This window comes from Glycine max, chromosome 6, assembly GCF_000004515.6.
Source record: "Glycine max cultivar Williams 82 chromosome 6, Glycine_max_v4.0, whole genome shotgun sequence".
NCBI lineage: Eukaryota > Viridiplantae > Streptophyta > Magnoliopsida > Fabales > Fabaceae > Glycine > Glycine max.
The window spans coordinates 11,780,713-11,804,108 of NC_038242.2; the positions used below are offsets into that span (position 1 = coordinate 11,780,713).

Genomic DNA, 23,396 nt, shown 5'->3' on the forward strand with positions numbered 1-23,396 from the left:
GTTCACAATATACAAATAGAGAAAGAGGAGGAAAGAAAATGAAAGAGAGACCGAAATAATAAACTTATATCACTATAAGTTGCTCCAACTCTTATACTATCCAATAATTTTTTATCACATAATATTATCTCAAAATAATATCATTGCATAAAATTTTTTTTTGTCTATACATACAAAATTATTAAATACTTTATCGATAACATAAAAATTGACATAAGATATTTTTAAAATACATAAAAACAAGTATAATGTAATTATATACTTATAATTGTTCAATTAACAAAATGTGATATAATGGTGATAATAAATCGGGTGGGAGGGTGTTTATCTCGAATTCCATCATTAGATTAAGAGTTCTTATCATATACAACTTATAATAATTTTACATAGGAATTTTATGAAAAAAAAAACTACATTATAATTATATCATGTTACTAAATAAGATGATTTGATAAAATGGTCAATTTTTTTAAATGTTTATATAAAAATTTACCCTAACAATACATATAAATTAATCTTTTACACAAATTTATGAATCTTTTCATAAATTCAAAAGAGCGCTCGAAAGTGTCTATAATGCACCTGAAAAGCCACATAAGCTACGCATTTCTGTGTTTGGGCTTCTAGCTGGCGCAACTTGCATTAGTCACTTGTGCAATTCGTAAATGTTTCACGTCGAATTTAAAAATAGATAAATAAAAAACGATTTTAATGTGCCTATCGCTGACTCCATAGAATTACTTTGCAATATTATTCTTTATTTGTGCGTACGGGGGAGTATTGTTATTTCTATATATAGTATTTGCTCAACGAGAAACACTTTGTATTCCATCTTCCCTTTAATGTTCCGAATATAATTTGGGTGAGATGGAACACAAAGGTTACACTTTAGATGACACAGTGGATCTTAGTGGACGGCCTGTGCTTTCTTCTACAACTGGGAAACGGAAAGCTTGCATTTTCATTCTTGGTAAATTACTTGTGAGCTTTGCATTGGTGTAACGGAATATTGGAATGTTATCACACAACATAAACAAACATACTCTATAAATTACTTTGTTGATGCATTATAGTATATGCTTCTAACAAACAAGTATTATGATAACTACTCTATTATGACTCACGTGTATGTGTGTGTATTAAATATTAATGACAGCTTATCAAGCATTTGAAAGATTTGCCTACTTTGGGGTAAGTGCGAATTTGGTGATTTATATGACATCGGAGCTCCACAAAGACTTGGTATCAGCAGTAACCAGTGTGAATAACTGGTCAGGCACAGCATGGATAACTCCAATAGTTGGTGCTTATATAGCAGATTCTCACTTGGGCCGCTTTTGGACAATCACTTTTGCGTTGCTCATATATGCCATGGTGAGTTGCAGGTTTTTTCTTTTATTAGAATGTATTGTTATGTAATTGAATTGTCCAATCATGAACTGAACTTTTATATGTCATGTAATTGAAAATGATTATCTTTTGTAATATTTATTTTAAGGCTTAAATTGTTAGATTAAAATTTTTATCATGTTACAAATTAAAAAACAAAATATATGTCATTAACAATATACGAAAAAAAATAAATTAAAATGTACCTCCAACCATTGCCATGAAAATGTTGCATTGTTTTAGTTCTTTCAAGCTCTCACTCTCTCTGTAGATGTAGATGGTATATCAAATGAAATTAGAAGAGGTGAACTCATAGATCAAATACATATGATATATATAGACATTCTATCATAAAAAATGTATTTAGTAGTCATTATCACTCATTAGTGATCATTATCAGCTATTAGTAGTCATTTAATATTTGACTTCTCAATTCAAAAACTGATGGAGCATTTCATTTTCCCAAAACGTACTGATCAAATTATTACATTCTTCCACTTGATCCAAACGTTTTGACTCAATGATTAAAATATGTCAATGCTCAATCTTCTTAAGAAATGAATATACGAATCATAGTGATAGTTCCTCTTATAACAAGTAATATCATGCATGTATTACAATATGCTTAATTTCCCAAGCAGTATACTCAAAGTGAAACTTAATGAATAAACCTAATTTTATTCTTGGTACAAACATAATTTTTCTCAAATAAATCAATGTGCACTTGAACATGAGAAAATATCACAATATAAAAGTTTCAACTCTAATATGTATGTATACAATCATAAAGTGGAACCAAGTCTCATTTTTTCTACATGATCTTTGAATTTAAACGATGGCATGCCCTTAGTTAAAGGATCAACGATCATCAACTCAATGCTTATATGCTCAATGACCACTTTCTTGTCTTTTACTCTTTCTCTGATGGCTAAGTACTTAATGTTGATGTGCTTACTTCGACTTCCACTTTTGTTATTCTTAGCCATAAAGACAGCAACTGAGTTATCTCAGAAAATTCTTAAAGGCCTTGAAATAGTATCAACTATCTTCAACCCATAAATGAAACTTTTAAGTCATACACCATGTGATGTAGCCTCAAAACAAGAGACAAATTTAGCTTCCATGGTAGGAGTAACAGTCAAAGTCTGCTTAACACTCTTCCACGAAATAGCTCCACCAGCCATCATGAAAATGTATCTAGTGTTGATTTGTGAGAGTCAACGTAGCCAGCAAAGTCTGAGTCTGAATAACCAATCACATCTAGATTGTCTGTTTGTCTATACATAAGCATGTAATCTTTGGTCCCCTGAAGGTACCTCATCACTTTCTTAGCAACTCTCTTGTGGTCAATACCTGGATTACATTGATATCTTCCTAACATTCCAACTGCAAAAGCAATGCCAGGCCTTGTGCACATTTGAGCATACATGAGGCTTTCAACAACTGAAGCATAAGGAATGTTTTTCATATGTTCCCTCTCAAAGTCTTTCTTTGGGCATTGATTCAAATTAAACCTATCACCCTTCACAATGAGAGCAACACTTGGTAAACAATCCTTCATCTGAAATCTCTCTAAATTTTTTTTAATATAGGTTTCTTGTGATAAACCTAAAATACCTCGAGGTTTGTCTCTATGAATCTTAATGCTGATGACATAAGATGCATCACCCATATCCTTTATGTCAAAATTCTTAGAGAGAAATGGTTTCATCTCATGTAGCAAACCCCGATCATTGGCTGCAAGTAAAATATCATCTACATATAAAACAAGAAAACATATTTTACTCCCACTGACCTTGTGGTATATGCATTGATCCATGGGATTTTCATCAAAACCAAATAAGGAAATTATCTCATGAAACTTAAGGTACCACTGACGGGAGGCTTGTTTTAAACTATATATAGATTTATTAAGCTTGCAAACTAAATGCTTACCACTACTAGAGGAGAAGCCTTCAAGTTGTTTCATATAAACCTCTTCCTCTAAATCACCATTAAGAAAGGCCGTTTTCACATCCATTTTTTGCAATTCAAGGTCAAAATGAGTTGGTACACAATTTAATATATACATTGTCGTCTTTAGTGCTTTAGCCCACAAGGATTTAGGAAGATTGATGTTGCTAAGTATATTCCGTATCATGTCCAATAATTTTTTATTCCTTCTTTCTGTCACACTATTCTGATTTGGAGAATCATGCATAGTGTAATAGGCAACAATCCCATGTTCTTGAAGAAACTTTGCAAAAGGACTAGGTGCTTGTCCATTCTCAGTATATCTGCCATAATATTCTCCACTTCTATCTGTTCTCACAATTTTTATTTGCTTGGCACATTGGTTCTCAACTTTAGCCTTAAAGACTTTGAAGGCATCCAATGCTTCATTTTTGTTATGAAGCAAATGAACATTCATATATTGTGAATAATTATCTATAAACGTGATAAAATATTTCTGACCACGTGCATCCATATCTGAACAACAAATATTAGTATGAATTATTTCTAATATGCTTGATCTCCTGTTAACACCTTTCTTAGACATATTGATCTGCTTATCCTTAATGTAGTCCACACAAGTCTTAAAGTCAGCAAAATATAGAGTATTGAGTACCCCATCTTTCACTAACCTTTTAATTCTCTCAATTTAGATGTGTCCTAATCTCCGGTGCCATAACATAAAGAAATTCTCATTAATATTACACCTTTTAGTGTTTGAACATGCATTAAACTATAAGTGACATAATTTTGTAAACCAAGAAGATAAAGACCATCAGACAAGATACCATTTACAACACATTTAAAATTATAAAATAACTCAAATGATGTGTCTTTAAAATTAAAGGAATATCCAAAAGGTACGAGTCTAGAAATAGAAATCCAGTTTCGAGAAAAACTTGGTACATAAAAGGTCATTTCTAATTTCAAAATAAAGTCACTACTTAAAGTTAAAATGCAAGTTCCAATAGTCTCCACAGGTGAGCCTAGCATATTGCCTTATAAAATGCTTTGCTTACTTCCCATTGGTTTCCTTAGGTTTTGCATACCCTGTAAGGAATTTACAATATGGATAGCAGATCCAGAATCAATCCACCAGGTGTTAATATGCCTAGCCTATTCCTTCTTTCTGCCACACCATTATGATTTGGAGAACCATGCATAGTGTAATGGGCAACAATCCCATGTTCTTGAAGAAACTTTACAAAAGGATCAGGTGCTTGTCCATTCTCAATATATTTGCCATAATATTCTTCACCTCTATCTTATCTCACTATTTTTATTTGCTTGTCATAACATAGAGGAGTTCTCATTAGTATTACACCTTTTAGTGTTTGAACATGCATTGAACTATAAGTGGCATAATTTTGTAAACCAAGAAGATAAAGACCATCAGACAAGATACCATTTCCAACACATTCAGAATTATAAAATAACTCAAATGATGTGTCTTTAAAATTAAAGGAATATCCAAAAGGTACGAGTCTAGAAACAGAATCAAGTTTCGAGAAAAACTTGGTACATAAAAGGTCATTTCTAATTTCAAAATAAAACCACTATTTAAAGTTAAAATGCAAGTTCCAATAGCCTCCATAGGTGAGCCTAGCGTATTGCCTGATAAAATGATTTGCTTACTTCCCACTGGTTTCCTTAGGTTTTGCATACCTTGTAAGGAATTTGCAGTATTGATAGTAGATTCAGAATCAATCCACCAGGTATTAATATTAACACTAAACATATTAGATTTATAACATACTAATGAGATTGATTTACCTTTCTTCTCAAACCATTTTTGGAATCTGGGACAATTCTTCTTCATGTGTCTCTTCTTCTTACAAAAGAAATACTTTGTCACCTTCTTAATATTAGCTTGATGTAGTATTTTACCATTCTCATTCTCATTAGCTTGAGACTTAGCTGCTTTGTTCTTCCCCAAGTAGTTGTCAGCAATGTACTCTCCTCATTTCCATTACAAGCCTTTCTTCTTCTTGAACACACATGATTATTAATTCATTGATAAACCATTTGTCATTAGCTTGAGAGTTAGCTGCTTTGTTCTTCCCCAAGTAGTTGTTAGCAATGTACTCTCACTCATTTCGATTACCAGCCTTTCTTCTTCCTAAACACTCATGGTCATTAATTCATTGATAGACCATTTGTCCTTATGTGTGTTGTAGGAAATCTTAAACGACCCATATTCCTACGGGAGGCTGTTCAAAATGAAGTGCACCAGGAAGGACTCAAACATATCAACCTCCGGTTTCTTAAGTTGAGCTCAAATATCTCGCATTTGCATTATGTACTCACGCACACCTTTCACACTGGTAAGTCGAAGAGAGGAGAACTTCATGATCAAAGTGCTTGCTAAAGCCTTATTTGAAGTAATGAATTGATCATCAATGACCTTAAGCAAATCTCAGACCTTTTCATGCTGGTCGACAGAACCACATATCCCAGCCAAGATTTTGGTCTTAATGAACATCACGCAGAGCCGGTTGGATCGCTCCTACTACTCATATAGCGCAACATCAGTTGGGCTACTTTCATCAGTGATTGCAGGTGGTTCGTCTTTCCTTATAGCATAGTCTATGTCCATCCACCCCAATTGTAGAAGAATTCTCTACTTCCATATCTTATAATTATCTCCTTTGAGTTCGGGAACATCACATTGAATATCAGAAAAACTAAGAGTATGAGAAGTTGCAAAATCTAAAGGCTTATGTCAAAATTTGAGGCATATTAATCTTAATTGTGTGTTTTACTAATGTACTAATGTAAACATACCAGAAAATTGAATCTTGTGACATAAAAATTATTTGTGGGCTAAATTTTTAATTCAATAAGGAACAATTAAACTTTGTGATAAAATAATCGAATTCCATACTCAAATTCATGCTTTACGGGTATAACATGAAAATAATTTAAGTTTCTATCGCAAATATTTACTTTGTGATAAAATTGACAAATTATACATACCTCATGATCCTTGTGAGTAAACCATGAAAAATAATATGTCATTTTATCCCGATTAATTATACAAATATAATAAAAATTTCCGTGGGATAAAATTTATTATATAAAGTACACTTAATCACAATATTATGTCTAATTCGTTATATGATCTTTAAAAAACTTAATATATAATTTTAATCAAATTATAGATGTTGTGGCTAATCCATAATTAATCAAAATTATAAAGATCACTTAGACATAAAATTTAATATATAATTTTAATCAAATTATAGATGTTGTGACTAATCCATAATTAATCAAAATTATAAAGATCACTTAGACATAAAACTTAATCATATGAGAATAAATCATATTATGCATTTCAAGATCAAGATATAATACAATAATAAATAAATTTTTTATATAAAATTTCATAATTGAAATATAATATTATGCATTTTATTTCATATATATATATATATATATATATATATATATATGCATAGAATACTTTTTTTTTCTTCAGAATATCATGCATAAAATAAATCAAAACTTCATAAATTATAAAGATAAACAAAATAAGGATATAAGATATGAAAAATAAATATATATAAAAAAACGTTCAATGATTTAGTGGCTTGCACATATTACAAATGAAACATTTCATTTTCCAAAACGTGCAAAATAAATTATTATATAAATGTGTTTTTATGAAATAAATCAGTTTTGATTTTAGTTTTTGTAAGGTTTTTTTTTTTTGTGTTTTCTTGTCTTGAAAATTCTGAAGTCACTGTCTCTTGTCTTAACTCTTGACGGTTTATGTTTGTGTTTAACAGAAGGTCAATTGGTTATTCTAAGTGGTATTTACTATATTTGCCATACCATGTTAATGCATGTAGAGTAGAGCTGTGGAAACGGGTAGTCAGACCCAACCCGTATTCTATGAATTGTATATTTTGTGTTTTGATCTTTTCCGTTAGTCCATCAAGTCGGCCCAAATTTGTTTGTTTCATTTTTTTTTGTCATTTTTTCTAAAACATTTAAAGGAAGAAAAACTAAAATAATATTAGACTAGAATAGTTTCAAACATCTAATTTTTTAGTCCGATTGGGATGCCTAAGATTGACCCATTTCTATTTAGGCGTCATTTATTTTTGGTTCAACCTGATGGCCTAATGGGTCGGCCCGTTAAGTTGGATTCATTTTGACAACTTTAAACTTAGGAAGCCTCTGAAATTTTTTAAATCTCTAAAACAAATTTTATTTATCTACCTTAAAATTAACATTAGGGATTAAAAATGGTGATTTCAAATTTTGGATGGATGAAAATAAAATGAAATCTACAAGACTAAGATAAAAATTAACTCATTTTACAAGGAAAAAAAGAGATAAAAGATAACTTTGTACTGAGACTAGAAATATAAGGAAGATATGTTTTTAGTTATTATAGTTTTGGCCAAACACAGTCAAGGTCATTATACCTTCGTATAGATGAATTTAGTCAAATTTTTAAAAATATGTAGATTTATTCTTTATTTTGGATATTTTTTATTTTCATAAATAATTAGTTAGAAACTAATTACATATTTTTTTAATATTTGACAACCAAATTTATTAACATGAAGGATCACGTTTAATCGAAAGTATAAAATTTAAAAGCACATTTTTCTTTTAAAATTATATCTAGAATGATTTTTAATTGACAGTATCAACCTTAAACTTTGTTTTTCTCTCAGAAGCAAAAAAAAAAAAAACTTTCATTTCTTGAAATAAAACCTTTAACGTGAACGCATTATAAATCTGAATACTGACATTGATTTACACAGGGAATGGGGCTCCTGGTTCTTACTACATCACTGAAGTGCTTCAGACCAACGTGTACAGATGGAATTTGTAAAGAAGCATCAACCGTACGATTAACATTATACTATTTATCAATATACACCATAGCCATTGGCAGTGGCGTGCTGAAGCCCAACATGTCAACTTTTGGTGCTGACCAATTCGATGACTTCAGACCCAAAGAAAAAGTGCTAAAAGTTTCATACTTCAACTGGTGGTCGTTTAACACTGCATTTGGCACTTTAGCCGCTACACTGTTTGTTGTGTACATTCAAGAGAGGTTTGGGTGGGGATTGGGGTATGGAATATCAGCGATTGGTTTTCTAGTTGCCTCTGTTACCTTCTTTATGGGTGTTCCAATATATAGGCATAAATCCAGAAAGGGGAAGAGCCATGCAAAGGAGTTTTTCAGTGTCCCTGTTGTTGCTTTCAGAAATAGGAAGCTTCAACTTCCTAGTAGCCCTTCTGAACTGCATGAGTGTGAGATGCAACATTACATTGATAGGGGAAGACGACAAATTTATCACACTCCTCGTTTCAGGTTCGCTATTAAACTACTCAATTCTTGCTTTTACCTGTTCTAGTTTGCAAAATCCATGTCAGGACTCAGGAGATGTTTTGGTTTCTTCTCTCAAATAATGCCTTCAGAAAATTGATTGATATTGTCTAATTAGCAGTATGTGGTTTTGTATTTTACACTAGAATTGCACATGACCATCATAACTACCCTATGAGTTATTATTCATGGTAGGAACTATCACTAAGATGACAGGATTTTGGATACTCAAATTTCCCCCACATAACATTTGGGAGTGGCGTACACTACTTAAAAATTTACTTTCATGAAAAAGAATCGGAGAGGATATATATTATAGTGGACTAGTGGTTGAGCCTAGAGTATCTGTTGGGATATATATCATTTCATTTTAAAATCTCATTAAAAGCATACAAGATGAGTTTGATGGAAGGATAATATAAATATATAATGGTTGGGCCTAGAATACTCACTAAAATAGTTACTTTGTCGAAGTAATCCTTGGTTGATACAACTTGATAAATTGAATTTTTGTTTGGGATTTTACAAAATGCATGTTTGTATGAAATGTTTGTGTGCAGACATGAACATACAAAAAATGATACATTTCTCCATTAGCAAATGTTGTTAACACTTTCTATTGATTGAAATTTATAAAAAATTACAAAATTTGGTGAATTTCACTTCCTATTTATGAGTTCCACTCATTGATGTAGTAATAAATAGAATATGTTAAAAAAAGCGTATTTAAAATGTGTTATTAACATGAATTTATTACATGGTCGGAGATTATGTGATTACAAATCTTCACATGACACATACATTTTTTAATTTATGAAAAAGAGTCTATAACATGTCATATGGAGATTGGTAAGAGCGACATAATCCTGAGCCATATAGTAATAATAATAATTTCTAGCACTCCTCTTTCTTCAATATTTAACTCCTTGAATTAAATATGAAATTTAAACAGCCAAATCTGTGTCTTTAAGGTTCTTAGACAAGGCTGCTATAAAACAAGAGAAAACAGATGCCTCAAATCCCCCATGCACAGTGACTCAAGTAGAGAGAAACAAGCTTGTTCTAGGGATGCTTGGAATATGGCTACTAATTATAATCCCAAGCAACTTCTGGGCAGTGGAAGTAACCGCGTTTGTCAAGCAAGGCACAACAATGGAAAGGAACCTGGGCCCCAACTTCCAAATACCAGCAGCCTCCCTGTGGAGTTTTGTGGTGGTCACCATTCTCATTTGTGTCCCCATTTACGAATGTTACTTCGTACCGTTCATGCGTCGAAGAACCGGCCTTCACAGAGGAATCAAAATGCTTCACAGGATTGCCATAGGAGTTGCCATCCAAATCATGGCAGCTGCAGTCATGTTTGCTGTGGAAATTCGAAGAATGAAAGTCATAAGGGAGAAACACATAACTGGTGCAAAAGAAGTAGTTCCAATGAGCATATTCTGGTTGTTGCCTCAACATGTTCTACTTGGTCTTGCAAACACATTCCTTATGGCTGGATTGCTAGAATTCTTCTATGATCAATCACCAGAAGAAATGAAAGTACTTGGCACAGCCTTTTACACAAGCACCATAGCTGTTGGGAAATACTCCAACAGTTTACTAGTGTTTATGATAGATAAATTTTCAAGGAAGATGAGTGGTAAGAGCTGGATTGGTAACAATCTTAATGATTGTCACCTTGATTACTATTATGCTCTTCTTTTTGTGATATCTGCGTTTAATTTTGCGGTCTTTCTGTGGGTACAAAGGGGATACATTTACAAGAAGGAAAATACAACAGAGGTGAATGAGTTTGAGATTGTGAGAGCAGAAAAGACAGAATCACAGGTAGGAAAAGCTTGACCTTTATTAGCATTTGATACATGTAAGTATCATAGCAGACATGGCAAAAATGGAAATGCTAGATGCCTAGATGTTATTGTGTTACTATAATTCATTTGCTGTTATTTAGTAATAATGCCTCAAAGGCTGAAACTGTTACTGCAATTAGTATTAGTATGCTGAAATTGATCAACATTAAGTGTAACTAGTACCTGCCTATCAGCAAATTTAAAATAGGGTAACCAGCATCTCCGGCTATGTGTGTGCGTGTTTGCACACGTGTGACGTCCCAATTCGCAAAGTGTCAGCGTCATGGTACTAATTAATTTTTATATAACATGAAATTAAGTATTGTAATTATGTATTATATATACATTGGTTAAGACTATAAACAAGTAGTGATCTAAAATCATTTAATAATTTCTTGTCTTTTCAGCTATTGAATGTGGTTTTGTGGTGGATGTGGTTTACAGAAGTTATTCCCAACATGCTGTATATCTTATCATAAAGCATCGAGGCGTCTAAAATCATTATACATATTATCTTTGTTGTATTTCACCTTCTTTACCATTAAGAAGCTCAACAGTAGTAGATTAGCATAATGATGCAGAATAAATAAAAATTATTTATATTATTTTTAATATATGAATTTGATGATAATTATGTTATTTAGGATATTGATATATTTCTTACTTTTAGGGACTTTATCTGGAATCAGATGTTTAGTTTAAAAGTTATGTTTTAATAAGATTATGTATTTAATTAGGATTTATGTAGGATTTCATATTTAACCAAGACGTTATATTTTATTAGAAATTTGTGTTTAATTAGGATTTATCTTAGATTTTTATTTTCTTTAGGTTGTAAATACTTTGTAATTATCTTATGTAATGGAGACTTTTTTCATAATCGATGTTTTTTTTTCTTTTGTTTAGAGAGTATATGAAATTTTAGTTGGAGGAGCACTTTGCTCCAAAATACTTTTGGTATGTACATGAGGAGAATACATTGTCTTGAAGTGTCCTATATCTAAAGAATTGCTCGAATTAAATACCTTAATTTCCTACAATTCTCCTCTCCATTTATCAAGTTAGTTTTGTAAATGCCTAAATTTTTTTCTCTCCCATGTCAACGTCTTTTTTTTTTTTTTTGTCTTTGATTATCCTCACAAGTGTAGCTTTGAGACTAACCTTGAAGTCAGGGTAGGTAAGTAAAATAATTTCTAGTGAAGAACTTTTAAAAGTAACCTCTAATTATAGATAAAGCCTGGAAAAGTTAAGATCAGAATTGATTGAGAAAGATTAATAATTATTTTTCTATCATTCCATTCTCGCACAAAGAGATAAATAAACATTCCGATTTCCAACCATCACCATATTCATCAAATCTGGAGATGGGACTATGAAAGTATTGCTGTTCAAGAAAATATTTGTTTGTACTTTTTTTTATCCCTTTTATGCATGGTTGATGCATATCTTAATTTTTTATGTTTTTATTTAAACCTTATTTTTTTACTATTATAATTAGGTCTTTTTATACTTTTATATATTTTTTACATTATCGTTTCTTACTGATTATAGTGTGTTTAGCAAGCAGTTTTAGTTTCAAGCCTTTTTTTTCCTGGATTTTTTTTGTTTGACCTTATTAGTAATGTTTGATAAATAAATTTATTTTATTAGGTTATAGTATTTTCAGAGATATTATTTCAAATAACTTTTTAGCTTCTTACTTTAAGAGGTGTTTGACAAGCCACTTTAGGAGCTTATAAGTTAATATGACCGGTTCATAAGTTGCTTTGGAAAAAATAATTGTTTGATATTTGAGCTCATTAATTTTTAGTTTATTTTCATAAATTCCTTCAACTTTTATCCTCACTAATTTACTTAAAGAGTCTTTTTTTTTATCCTTTTTTCTAGATTGCCATACTTGGAGAGGATTAAGCAAAATCATCAAATGGTCATCATTTCTACTGATATATATTTTTTTAATTTCAGATTGTAATTTACTTCAAGTCTTCTTCTTTTTTTTTTATACTTTTTTTTGTTACTGTCATCGCTCATAGTTTTCAGCTGATATATTTTTATATTTCTAATTATAATTATTTTGGGTAAAATAAGTTTTTAGTTCTTTTACTTTTGTTAAATCTTATTCTCAATCCCCAAACTTTCTTTCATATCATGCAATTTAGTTCCTAAACTTTATAAAAATTATATTTTAGTTTCTCATCACAACTTGAGGTTAATAAAATGTGCAGAAAAGGGAAGAGATTAGGCTTAGAGACTAAATTTTTGAACTAAAAATTAGATTCAACACAAATATAAAAACTCACAATTTATTTTATTCTTTTCTTTTTATAGTCATATAGATTGCACTCTCTAGTCTTTCATATTATATAGCAAGCCGTTCCTGGTCAATTGCATTGTTTGGATTAGATAATAATATAATAATGTTTTAGTTAGATCATAATCATAGTTTATAGTTGGGAAACTATGTAATGCTTGAGTCAATGATATAATAACATAATCCCTCTTCAGCTCAAAAAAGAAGACTTGCTAAAGCAACAAAGTATACTTTTGACGGTTTCTAAGTTTTAACGATGGCAATGTGAACCCAATCAATTCGGTGAGATGCTACTTTGAACTCCAAGCCCTTAATTGGGTAAATATTGATAAGTATTTATAAACTACAAAGTACTTGAGTACTTAAATTTAGATAAAATTACAAAATAATTTGTATATTTAATAGTACTTTTAAATTTTGAAATATAAGACAGAGAGAGTCGAGAGATGTTATATAACTTATTTTAAAACAGTTGAATTATGAGCAGCAACCAAGTTTGGATCGGAAGACTAGATACACCAAATCTTGATGCATAAAGAAAAAAAAAATACTTGAAGCATATAAAACAAATGGAAGTTGAGAAAAATAATTAAAGAAACCAAATTAATTAACATATGGTGAAGAGAGAAAGAAGTTCCTTGCATCAATATCATAGAGGGAATGTTTCTAATTAAAGATACTTAAATTCAAGTCAGTACGATACATGGTGAAGATCGAGATAAAGATTTAGAGTGAAAATATGTTTTGTAATATTAAATGCGACATTAACTTAATTATTATTTGGTATTATCAACGTCAAGATGCATTTTTTTTCATGCCTAGACGTTGGACTAACTTGGTTTCTAGCCATGCATTTCAATAAGCATAAATATATACTAAAAAGGTATTAAAAAAGATAATCTGGATTTCTATAAGCATAAATATATACCAAAATGTTATATTTAGTTTGTGCCTTTTGAAAATTAATATGTAATTAATTTAGCTTAATATATGATACTTTTATTTTAAAAAAATGAAAATAATTAAACCAAACATGAGCATACTACTGATGGTAATTTCTTTTGGCAAAGAATAATCACACTATAATTAAACATATGAAATTATTCGTCCGTCATTTCTCACCAACCGTAAAATATTCTGGCTCTCATTTAATTTGATGAGTTTTTATGTGAGTACAATTTTTTATAAACTATATATTTATTCTTCCCTAAAACTAAAAGTAATGTCCAATTTCAAAAACACATTCAAATAAAGAGTATTTTTTTTAATGGTCCTAGTATAAATAATTTTAAACTATTATTTATTATAAATTATATATATATGTTAATATAATTTTTAAGATAATTATTATAAAAGTTAATAAATTGATTATAATGTATGTGATATGTCTGTGATCGAATGAAATAGTAATATACAATTTCAGTGTATTACTATTTTTTAAAACTTTTTTTTTACATATATAGAAAAATTACGGATAAAAGCATGACCAAGTATATATTCGCACGTAATTAAAAATGTCTTCTGTACAGTATTCTAGATCGAGTCTTTATCAATAGAAGTTTGATCAAAGCCGAATCTTTCAAATAAAAGGCCGGTTGCTTACCTGCCCAAAGGTCCCTGAAAGATGATATATGGATAATATTACTTTGAAATTTAGTCTAGTGACTACTGCAGCTTACAACTCAAGAATTTAATTTGTGAAAAAAAGACAATTTTTTGTCATAATTTTTATTAAAATGAGTTAAAAATATTATTAAAATTTAAATAATTAAAAGTTTGTACAAAAATTTCAATTGAGTATAACTTATATCATGTTAACATTTCAATAAAAAAATTTTGCGGAACAAGTAAACACGTATTATTTAACTCTTCTAAAAAAACATATTATTTAACTCTTAATAAATTACCATAGAATTCTATCAAACTTTTTTGTAATTTACCGATTAGCGAACCAATGGTCATGTGGCCGTGTAGGACCACATGTTGCCCGTGAAAGATGCAACTGCAGTGATATCCAACAACTACTTATCATAATGAAAATGGTTACATAAAACTTAATCGCATGCATGTAATTGTAACATTTTTTTATATATTTAGGAATTAAATTAGAATTATTATTTTTTAGAATTAAATTATTATTGGTTATATATTTAGGTACCAAACATTTATTTAATTATTTTTTCTAAATTCACTAGTGGAAGAGGAAACAAAAAAGTTCAACGGCAGGAAAACTACAAATATAGCAGAATAGTTAGCGGGAGTACTAAGCGGGTCAATAACTTGATTGTTTACTATACTTAAGTTAACTATACAAACATCCACTTCCACTTAACTACACATAAAAAAAAAACGACAATTCTTAGTTACAAATTCTACTCAATTGATGAATAATTGATTTTTTTAAACATTAATGGATGTTAAATCGAAATAAAAACCTAGATTGATAAAAGTATAATTTATTTAATGTTTGAAAAAAGTTATGTTGATTATATTTTTTATTAAGAAAAATGATTATTTTCTTAAGTGAAAGAACAGTAGTGTGCTGTGGCAGGGGATCGTTACACACATGAAAATGAGAAAAATTTCTATCAACTAGCAATCTAGCATCGCGTGGCCTTCACTTTCTGACGGTAAAAAAAAAGAAAAAAAGAGAGGACTAAAGGCTTCTAGACTTCTAGTGGTTTTCCAAAAGACACTATTCTCTCATATTAAAGTCCACTATTGATTTATGTAGGATTTCATATTTAACCAAGACGTTATATTTTATTAGAAATTTGTGTTTAATTAGGATTTATCTTAGATTTTTATTTTCTTTAGGTTGTAAATACTTTGTAATTATCTTATGTAATGGAGACTTTTTTCATAATCGATGTTTTTTTTTCTTTTGTTTAGAGAGTATATGAAATTTTAGTTGGAGGAGCACTTTGCTCCAAAATACTTTTGGTATGTACATGAGGAGAATACATTGTCTTGAAGTGTCCTATATCTAAAGAATTGCTCGAATTAAATACCTTAATTTCCTACAATTCTCCTCTCCATTTATCAAGTTAGTTTTGTAAATGCCTAAATTTTTTTCTCTCCCATGTCAACGTCTTTTTTTTTTTTTTTTGTCTTTGATTATCCTCACAAGTGTAGCTTTGAGACTAACCTTGAAGTCAGGGTAGGTAAGTAAAATAATTTCTAGTGAAGAACTTTTAAAAGTAACCTCTAATTATAGATAAAGCCTGGAAAAGTTAAGATCAGAATTGATTGAGAAAGATTAATAATTATTTTTCTATCATTCCATTCTCGCACAAAGAGATAAATAAACATTCCGATTTCCAACCATCACCATATTCATCAAATCTGGAGATGGGACTATGAAAGTATTGCTGTTCAAGAAAATATTTGTTTGTACTTTTTTTTATCCCTTTTATGCATGGTTGATGCATATCTTAATTTTTTATGTTTTTATTTAAACCTTATTTTTTTACTATTATAATTAGGTCTTTTTATACTTTTATATATTTTTTACATTATCGTTTCTTACTGATTATAGTGTGTTTAGCAAGCAGTTTTAGTTTCAAGCCTTTTTTTTCCTGGATTTTTTTTTGTTTGACCTTATTAGTAATGTTTGATAAATAAATTTATTTTATTAGGTTATAGTATTTTCAGAGATATTATTTCAAATAACTTTTTAGCTTCTTACTTTAAGAGGTGTTTGACAAGCCACTTTAGGAGCTTATAAGTTAATATGACCGGTTCATAAGTTGCTTTGGAAAAAATAATTGTTTGATATTTGAGCTCATTAATTTTTAGTTTATTTTCATAAATTCCTTCAACTTTTATCCTCACTAATTTACTTAAAGAGTCTTTTTTTTATCCTTTTTTCTAGATTGCCATACTTGGAGAGGATTAAGCAAAATCATCAAATGGTCATCATTTCTACTGATATATATTTTTTTAATTTCAGATTGTAATTTACTTCAAGTCTTCTTCTTTTTTTTTTATACTTTTTTTTGTTACTGTCATCGCTCATAGTTTTCAGCTGATATATTTTTATATTTCTAATTATAATTATTTTGGGTAAAATAAGTTTTTAGTTCTTTTACTTTTGTTAAATCTTATTCTCAATCCCCAAACTTTCTTTCATATCATGCAATTTAGTTCCTAAACTTTATAAAAATTATATTTTAGTTTCTCATCACAACTTGAGGTTAATAAAATGTGCAGAAAAGGGAAGAGATTAGGCTTAGAGACTAAATTTTTGAACTAAAAATTAGATTCAACACAAATATAAAAACTCACAATTTATTTTATTCTTTTCTTTTTATAGTCATATAGATTGCACTCTCTAGTCTTTCATATTATATAGCAAGCCGTTCCTGGTCAATTGCATTGTTTGGATTAGATAATAATATAATAATGTTTTAGTTAGATCATAATCATAGTTTATAGTTGGGAAACTATGTAATGCTTGAGTCAATGATATAATAACATAATCCCTCTTCAGCTCAAAAAAAGAAGACTTGCTAAAGCAACAAAGTATACTTTTGACGGTTTCTAAGTTTTAACGATGGCAATGTGAACCCAATCAATTCGGTGAGATGCTACTTTGAACTCCAAGCCCTTAATTGGGTAAATATTGATAAGTATTTATAAACTACAAAGTACTTGAGTACTTAAATTTAGATAAAATTACAAAATAATTTGTATATTTAATAGTACTTTTAAATTTTGAAATATAAGACAGAGAGAGTCGAGAGATGTTATATAACTTATTTTAAAACAGTTGAATTATGAGCAGCAACCAAGTTTGGATCGGAAGACTAGATACACCAAATCTTGATGCATAAAGAAAAAAAAAATACTTGAAGCATATAAAACAAATGGAAGTTGAGAAAAAATAATTAAAGAAACCAAATTAATTAACATATGGTGAAGAGAGAAAGAAGTTCCTTGCATCAATATCATAGAGGGAATGTTTCTAATTAAAGATACTTAAATTCAAGTCAGTACGATACATGGTGAAGATCGAGATAAAGATTTAGAGTGAAAATATGTTTTGTAATATTAAATGCGACATTAACTTAATTATTATTTGGTATTATCAACGTCAAGATGCATTTTTTTTCATGCCTAGACGTTGGACTAACTTGGTTTCTAGCCATGCATTTCAATAAGCATAAATATATACTAAAAAGGTATTAAAAAAGATAATCTGGATTTCTATAAGCATAAATATATACCAAAATGTTATATTTAGTTTGTGCCTTTTTGAAAATTAATATGTAATTAATTTAGCTTAATATATGATACTTTTATTTTAAAAAAATGAAAATAATTAAACCAAACATGAGCATACTACTGATGGTAATTTCTTTTGGCAAAGAATAATCACACTATAATTAAACATATGAAAATTATTCGTCCGTCATTTCTCACCAACCGTAAAATATTCTGGCTCTCATTTAATTTGATGAGTTTTTATGTGAGTACAATTTTTTATAAACTATATATTTATTCTTCCCTAAAACTAAAAGTAATGTCCAATTTCAAAAACACATTCAAATAAAGAGTATTTTTTTTAATGGTCCTAGTATAAAATAATTTTAAACTATTATTTATTATAAATTATATATATATGTTAATATAATTTTTAAGATAATTATTATAAAAGTTAATAAATTGATTATAATGTATGTGATATGTCTGTGATCGAATGAAATAGTAATATACAATTTCAGTGTATTACTATTTTTTAAAACTTTTTTTTTACATATATAGAAAAATTACGGATAAAAGCATGACCAAGTATATATTCGCACGTAATTAAAAATGTCTTCTGTACAGTATTCTAGATCGAGTCTTTATCAAATAGAAGTTTGATCAAAGCCGAATCTTTCAAATAAAAGGCCGGTTGCTTACCTGCCCAAAGGTCCCTGAAAGATGATATATGGATAATATTACTTTGAAATTTAGTCTAGTGACTACTGCAGCTTACAACTCAAGAATTTAATTTGTGAAAAAAAGACAATTTTTTGTCATAATTTTTATTAAAATGAGTTAAAAATATTATTAAAATTTAAATAATTAAAAGTTTGTACAAAAATTTCAATTGAGTATAACTTATATCATGTTAACATTTCAATAAAAAAATTTTGCGGAACAAGTAAACAACGTATTATTTAACTCTTCTAAAAAAACATATTATTTAACTCTTAATAAATTACCATAGAATTCTATCAAACTTTTTGTAATTTACCGATTCAGCGAACCAATGGTCATGTGGCCGTGTAGGACCACATGTTGCCCGTGAAAGATGCAACTGCAGTGATATCCAACAACTACTTATCATAATGAAAATGGTTACATAAAACTTAATCGCATGCATGTAATTGTAACATTTTTTTATATATTTAGGAATTAAATTAGAATTATTATTTTTTAGAATTAAATTATTATTGGTTATATATTTAGGTACCAAACATTTATTTAATTATTTTTTCTAAATTCACTAGTGGGAAGAGGAAACAAAAAAGTTCAACGGCAGGAAAACTACAAATATAGCAGAATAGTTAGCGGGAGTACTAAGCGGGTCAATAACTTGATTGTTTACTATACTTAAGTTAACTATACAAACATCCACTTCCACTTAACTACACATAAAAAAAAAACGACAATTCTTAGTTACAAATTCTACTCAATTGATGAATAATTGATTTTTTTTAAACATTAATGGATGTTAAATCGAAATAAAAACCTAGATTGATAAAAGTATAATTTATTTTAATGTTTTGAAAAAAAGTTATGTTGATTATATTTTTTATGTAAGAAAAAATGATTATTTTCTTAAGTGAAAGAACAGTAGTGTGCTGTGGCAGGGGATTCGTTACACACAATGAAAATGAGAAAAATTTCTATCAACTAGCAATCTAGCATCGCGTGGCCTTCACTTTCTGACGGTAAAAAAAAAGAAAAAAAGAGAGGACTAAAGGCTTCTAGACTTCTAGTGGTTTTCCAAAAGACACTATTCTCTCATATTAAAGTCCACTATTGCGAACCGACAAAATAAAGGACGGGACAAAAAGCAAACGGAGTCAACGGCATGTGGAAACTGGAAAGCCCAATCTTTACATTAAAATTTGTCTACTCATCTTCGTTAAACTATGGCTTGGTGGTGTGAAATGAAATATAATTTTTTAAAAAAGTATCTGAATAAAATTGTACTAAAAATAAATGTTATACATATATTTTTTAACACATTCTTTTAAGCACGTTATTTTAATGGGCTAAAATTTATTAAAAATTATAAAATAAAAAATTGTTATTATATATCATATGAGATCCGTGAAATTTTATTATTGTAAAAAAAATTCAACTAATAAAAAAATATGTGTAAAAATAGTATGTTAAAAAATATGTTTTAAACATTTTTCATTGTAGTAAAAATATGAGATTCACACAAAATTTTAAAAATTCCCCCTTAATTTTTCTCTATTTGAACAGAAGCAAATCATAGCTAAATCCTGATTTAGATGAAGAGAAATAAAAGAAAATTTAAAGGAAATATTTCAAAAATTTGCATGGGTTCCAAACTTTCACTCAATAATTTAAATATTTCTCTTTAATTTTTTTCATTCCATACAACCAAACCACTCAAAGTATCGGAGTAGTGTTTCAAAGTAAAAGGGAAAAAATATTGTTTAAATAAATATTTTTCATTTATAAGTTTTTTACAATAAATCAATAAATCAATAGATTATCAGAAAAATTTATTCATAAACCATTTACTATAAGTATTACTCCGTATATTCATATAAAAATATAGAAAAGTAAGACTGGTCAAATAAAAATTTAAATACTAAGAATGAAAATATTTTAAGGACTAAAACATATTTTTTCATTTATATATTCACAAATACTTATTTATTATGAATTTTAATTATAATATAATTTATATAATAAAAATGTTTGTATGTTATAAATTTTAATTATATAAAATAAATATTTATATTGTATATTACAACATAAACTAAAATACTAGTTAAGCTAACTCAACTAGCTTCTACGTTTGATAAATATTTAAAAAGAATAAGCAAGCCTTGTTCCAATCGTTGTTGAATATATATTTTGAAAGGAAGAAGTACACGACGGAGAATGAAAGATGAACCTTAAATATCAAGCAAAAGCAAAGAGGTGTAAATTTATGATCAGTCAACGGAATTGAATTAATAATGTCTACCAACTTTTTGGCAAAAGATATTTTCTAAAGCATTAAAATAGTTACACTTCACAATAAAACTCAAAATTACTAATTAAATTAGAATAACTCAAACTAGTTCATCCATATATTCAACTAGTACAGAATAATGGCCCTTAATCGTTAATCAGAAAAAAAAAACATGACCCTTAGTCATTAACAAAATATTTAAGAAAAAAAATCATCAAGTTCATTTATATTTTTACCACTAGACTATTACGCATGTGATCTTTTTACTTAATAAAAATGTTATTAAAAACTTTTGATAATATTTAAAAATATTATCAAATATAAATAAATGTTATTAATATATTTTCATGATATTTTTATTGAATGTTGTATATAATTCATATCGTTAAAGATTTTGACATTAATTTTACACAACATTTGATAAAATATCACAAGAACATATTAGTAATATTTATTCATATTTAATGATGTATTTTAAGTGTTGTCAAAAAATTTTAAATTTTTTTTATTAATATTAAGAAAAAGATGTTTCTAAAGGTCATATATGTAATAGTGTAAGTTTTGAAATCAAACATTTGACATGTAAATTTTTGTTTTAGGCTTTAATATATTATGGAATAATTAAAAAATATGTTTAAAAAACATATCAATAGTTAGGCTTGTTACTTGCTATAATTTTGGGCTAACAAAAAAATAAAATATTATAATAAATATTATAAATATATATTAATTTAATTTAAATGTAATGATATTATAAATATTTTTATACAATTTCATCTAATAATAATAATAATAATAATAATTTATTATGTATGATAATTAAGATTGTTAATTTTTGTAAAAATTATTTTAAAACCCTTAATTATTTAAGATGTGCCTAATATATATCTTTTTCATTGTTTTATTAGACTGAGGCAACTGACTTCCTTTTATTATTATTTTTTTGAAGGAAGGCAACTGACTTCCTAATAAGTTGACAGATGAGTTTCTTAAAGTTGAAAAGAAATAGGAAATTAACACTATTATTCCAAACCTTTTGATCTGATATCCCTTCTAAAAATTCTCAGTTTTTTTCTTCATTTGTTCTCTTCGTGTTTATCATTTTAATTTCATGTGTGTACCCAAAAATATTTGACCAAATATTCTCAACTTTCAAAGTGTTGTTTTTAGAGCAAAATTAAATATAATGAAATATGAAACACATATACGCAACAATTAATAATTGTCTCAATCTAGCAGTGTAATTATGAAAGTCTTAAGAATTATGACTGCCCCAGACCCTAGTTAAGAGAAAATAAATGTCTCAATCTAGCAGTGTAAGAATTGAATGAAGGACTGAGCCACTGTCCCAAGGTGATTTTCACTTAGTTAAGATATATAAATTATTGTCATCACAATGTATTGAAATTAGACTGTCATATTATTCATAATAATATTTAATTTTTGTTATATAAAGCTATATTAACATAAAGAAACTTAAGAACTAATGTTTTTTTTATTAGTATAACATTTTTTTATGGTGATATTGTGATTGGTACAACGCTAGATTTGTCAAAGATATATTAAGGTGTGATTAATAATCATGTGGGCATTATACTATTATTATAGTACTCGATCATATATTTGTGAGGCTATAGTTAAGTAAAGCTTCTGACCTAAATCTTACCAAAATCAGACAGGCGAAGAAGTTTCTTACTATCTTACTTAGCTTAAACGTAATTATATGATAGGCTGAATGGGCCATGAAAACATGAGAGGCTTTGTCTTGTGGCATTCACACGACTAGGTAAAACCCGCGTTGAGATGTAGTACAAGCATGGCCAGCAGAGAGATAAGATAATGAAATTGCAAAAGGTGTTACTATTATTAATATTTTGGTTGAGTAAACTTGCAAAAGTAACCTTACCAAACAAAGATTCTCTCAACTATAGTCAATTACGCATGACTAAAATAAGATTATAGTAGTATATGCATGTTTTGGTTTTTGGAATATTTAATTTAACGAAGCAGTCAAATTTGCCTTTGGCTTTGTTCTGTCGCATAATTTGGATATAGTATATAATAGAAAATGTCTTACATCAAAGCGTTATATGATGGGGCCCTCCAGAGGAAAATAGTTTACCAAACAATTGTAGACATTTGACAAATCAAGGCAAAGGAGGCAGCTAGTCGTTGGATTCACAGAACAATGACGCGGGTTTTCACTTCGTTATCTTTGAATTCATTAAAATCGAATCTCTCACCTATACCACCCCGTTTTTCTATTCCATCATATTCAAAATTCATAAA

General features: G+C 28.6%; 1 protein-coding gene across 6 annotated transcripts; it reads left to right on the forward strand.

Annotated features, from left to right (window-relative positions):
• Positions 1 to 809: 809 nt before the first annotated feature.
• On the forward strand, positions 810 to 10,912 carry LOC100789214 (protein NRT1/ PTR FAMILY 5.1). Of its 6 annotated transcripts, XM_041016494.1 has the most exons (6): positions 1,238 to 1,374; positions 4,420 to 4,597; positions 5,036 to 5,096; positions 5,559 to 5,940; positions 8,160 to 8,716; positions 9,703 to 10,912. In XM_041016494.1, exons 5-6 carry the CDS (start codon positions 8,163 to 8,165, stop codon positions 10,574 to 10,576), a joined length of 1,428 nt encoding a protein of 475 aa, XP_040872428.1. In that variant the 5' UTR covers positions 1,238 to 1,374; positions 4,420 to 4,597; positions 5,036 to 5,096; positions 5,559 to 5,940; positions 8,160 to 8,162; the 3' UTR covers positions 10,577 to 10,912. The 6 variants fall into 6 exon arrangements, with proteins under 6 accessions (XP_003526819.1, XP_014631923.1, XP_014631927.1 ...); XM_014776439.2 differs by lacking the exon at positions 5,036 to 5,096; XM_003526771.4 differs by lacking the exons at positions 4,420 to 4,597; positions 5,036 to 5,096; positions 5,559 to 5,940 and adding an exon at positions 810 to 970 and having other exon boundaries at positions 1,157 to 1,374.
• Positions 10,913 to 23,396: the final 12,484 nt, after the last annotated feature.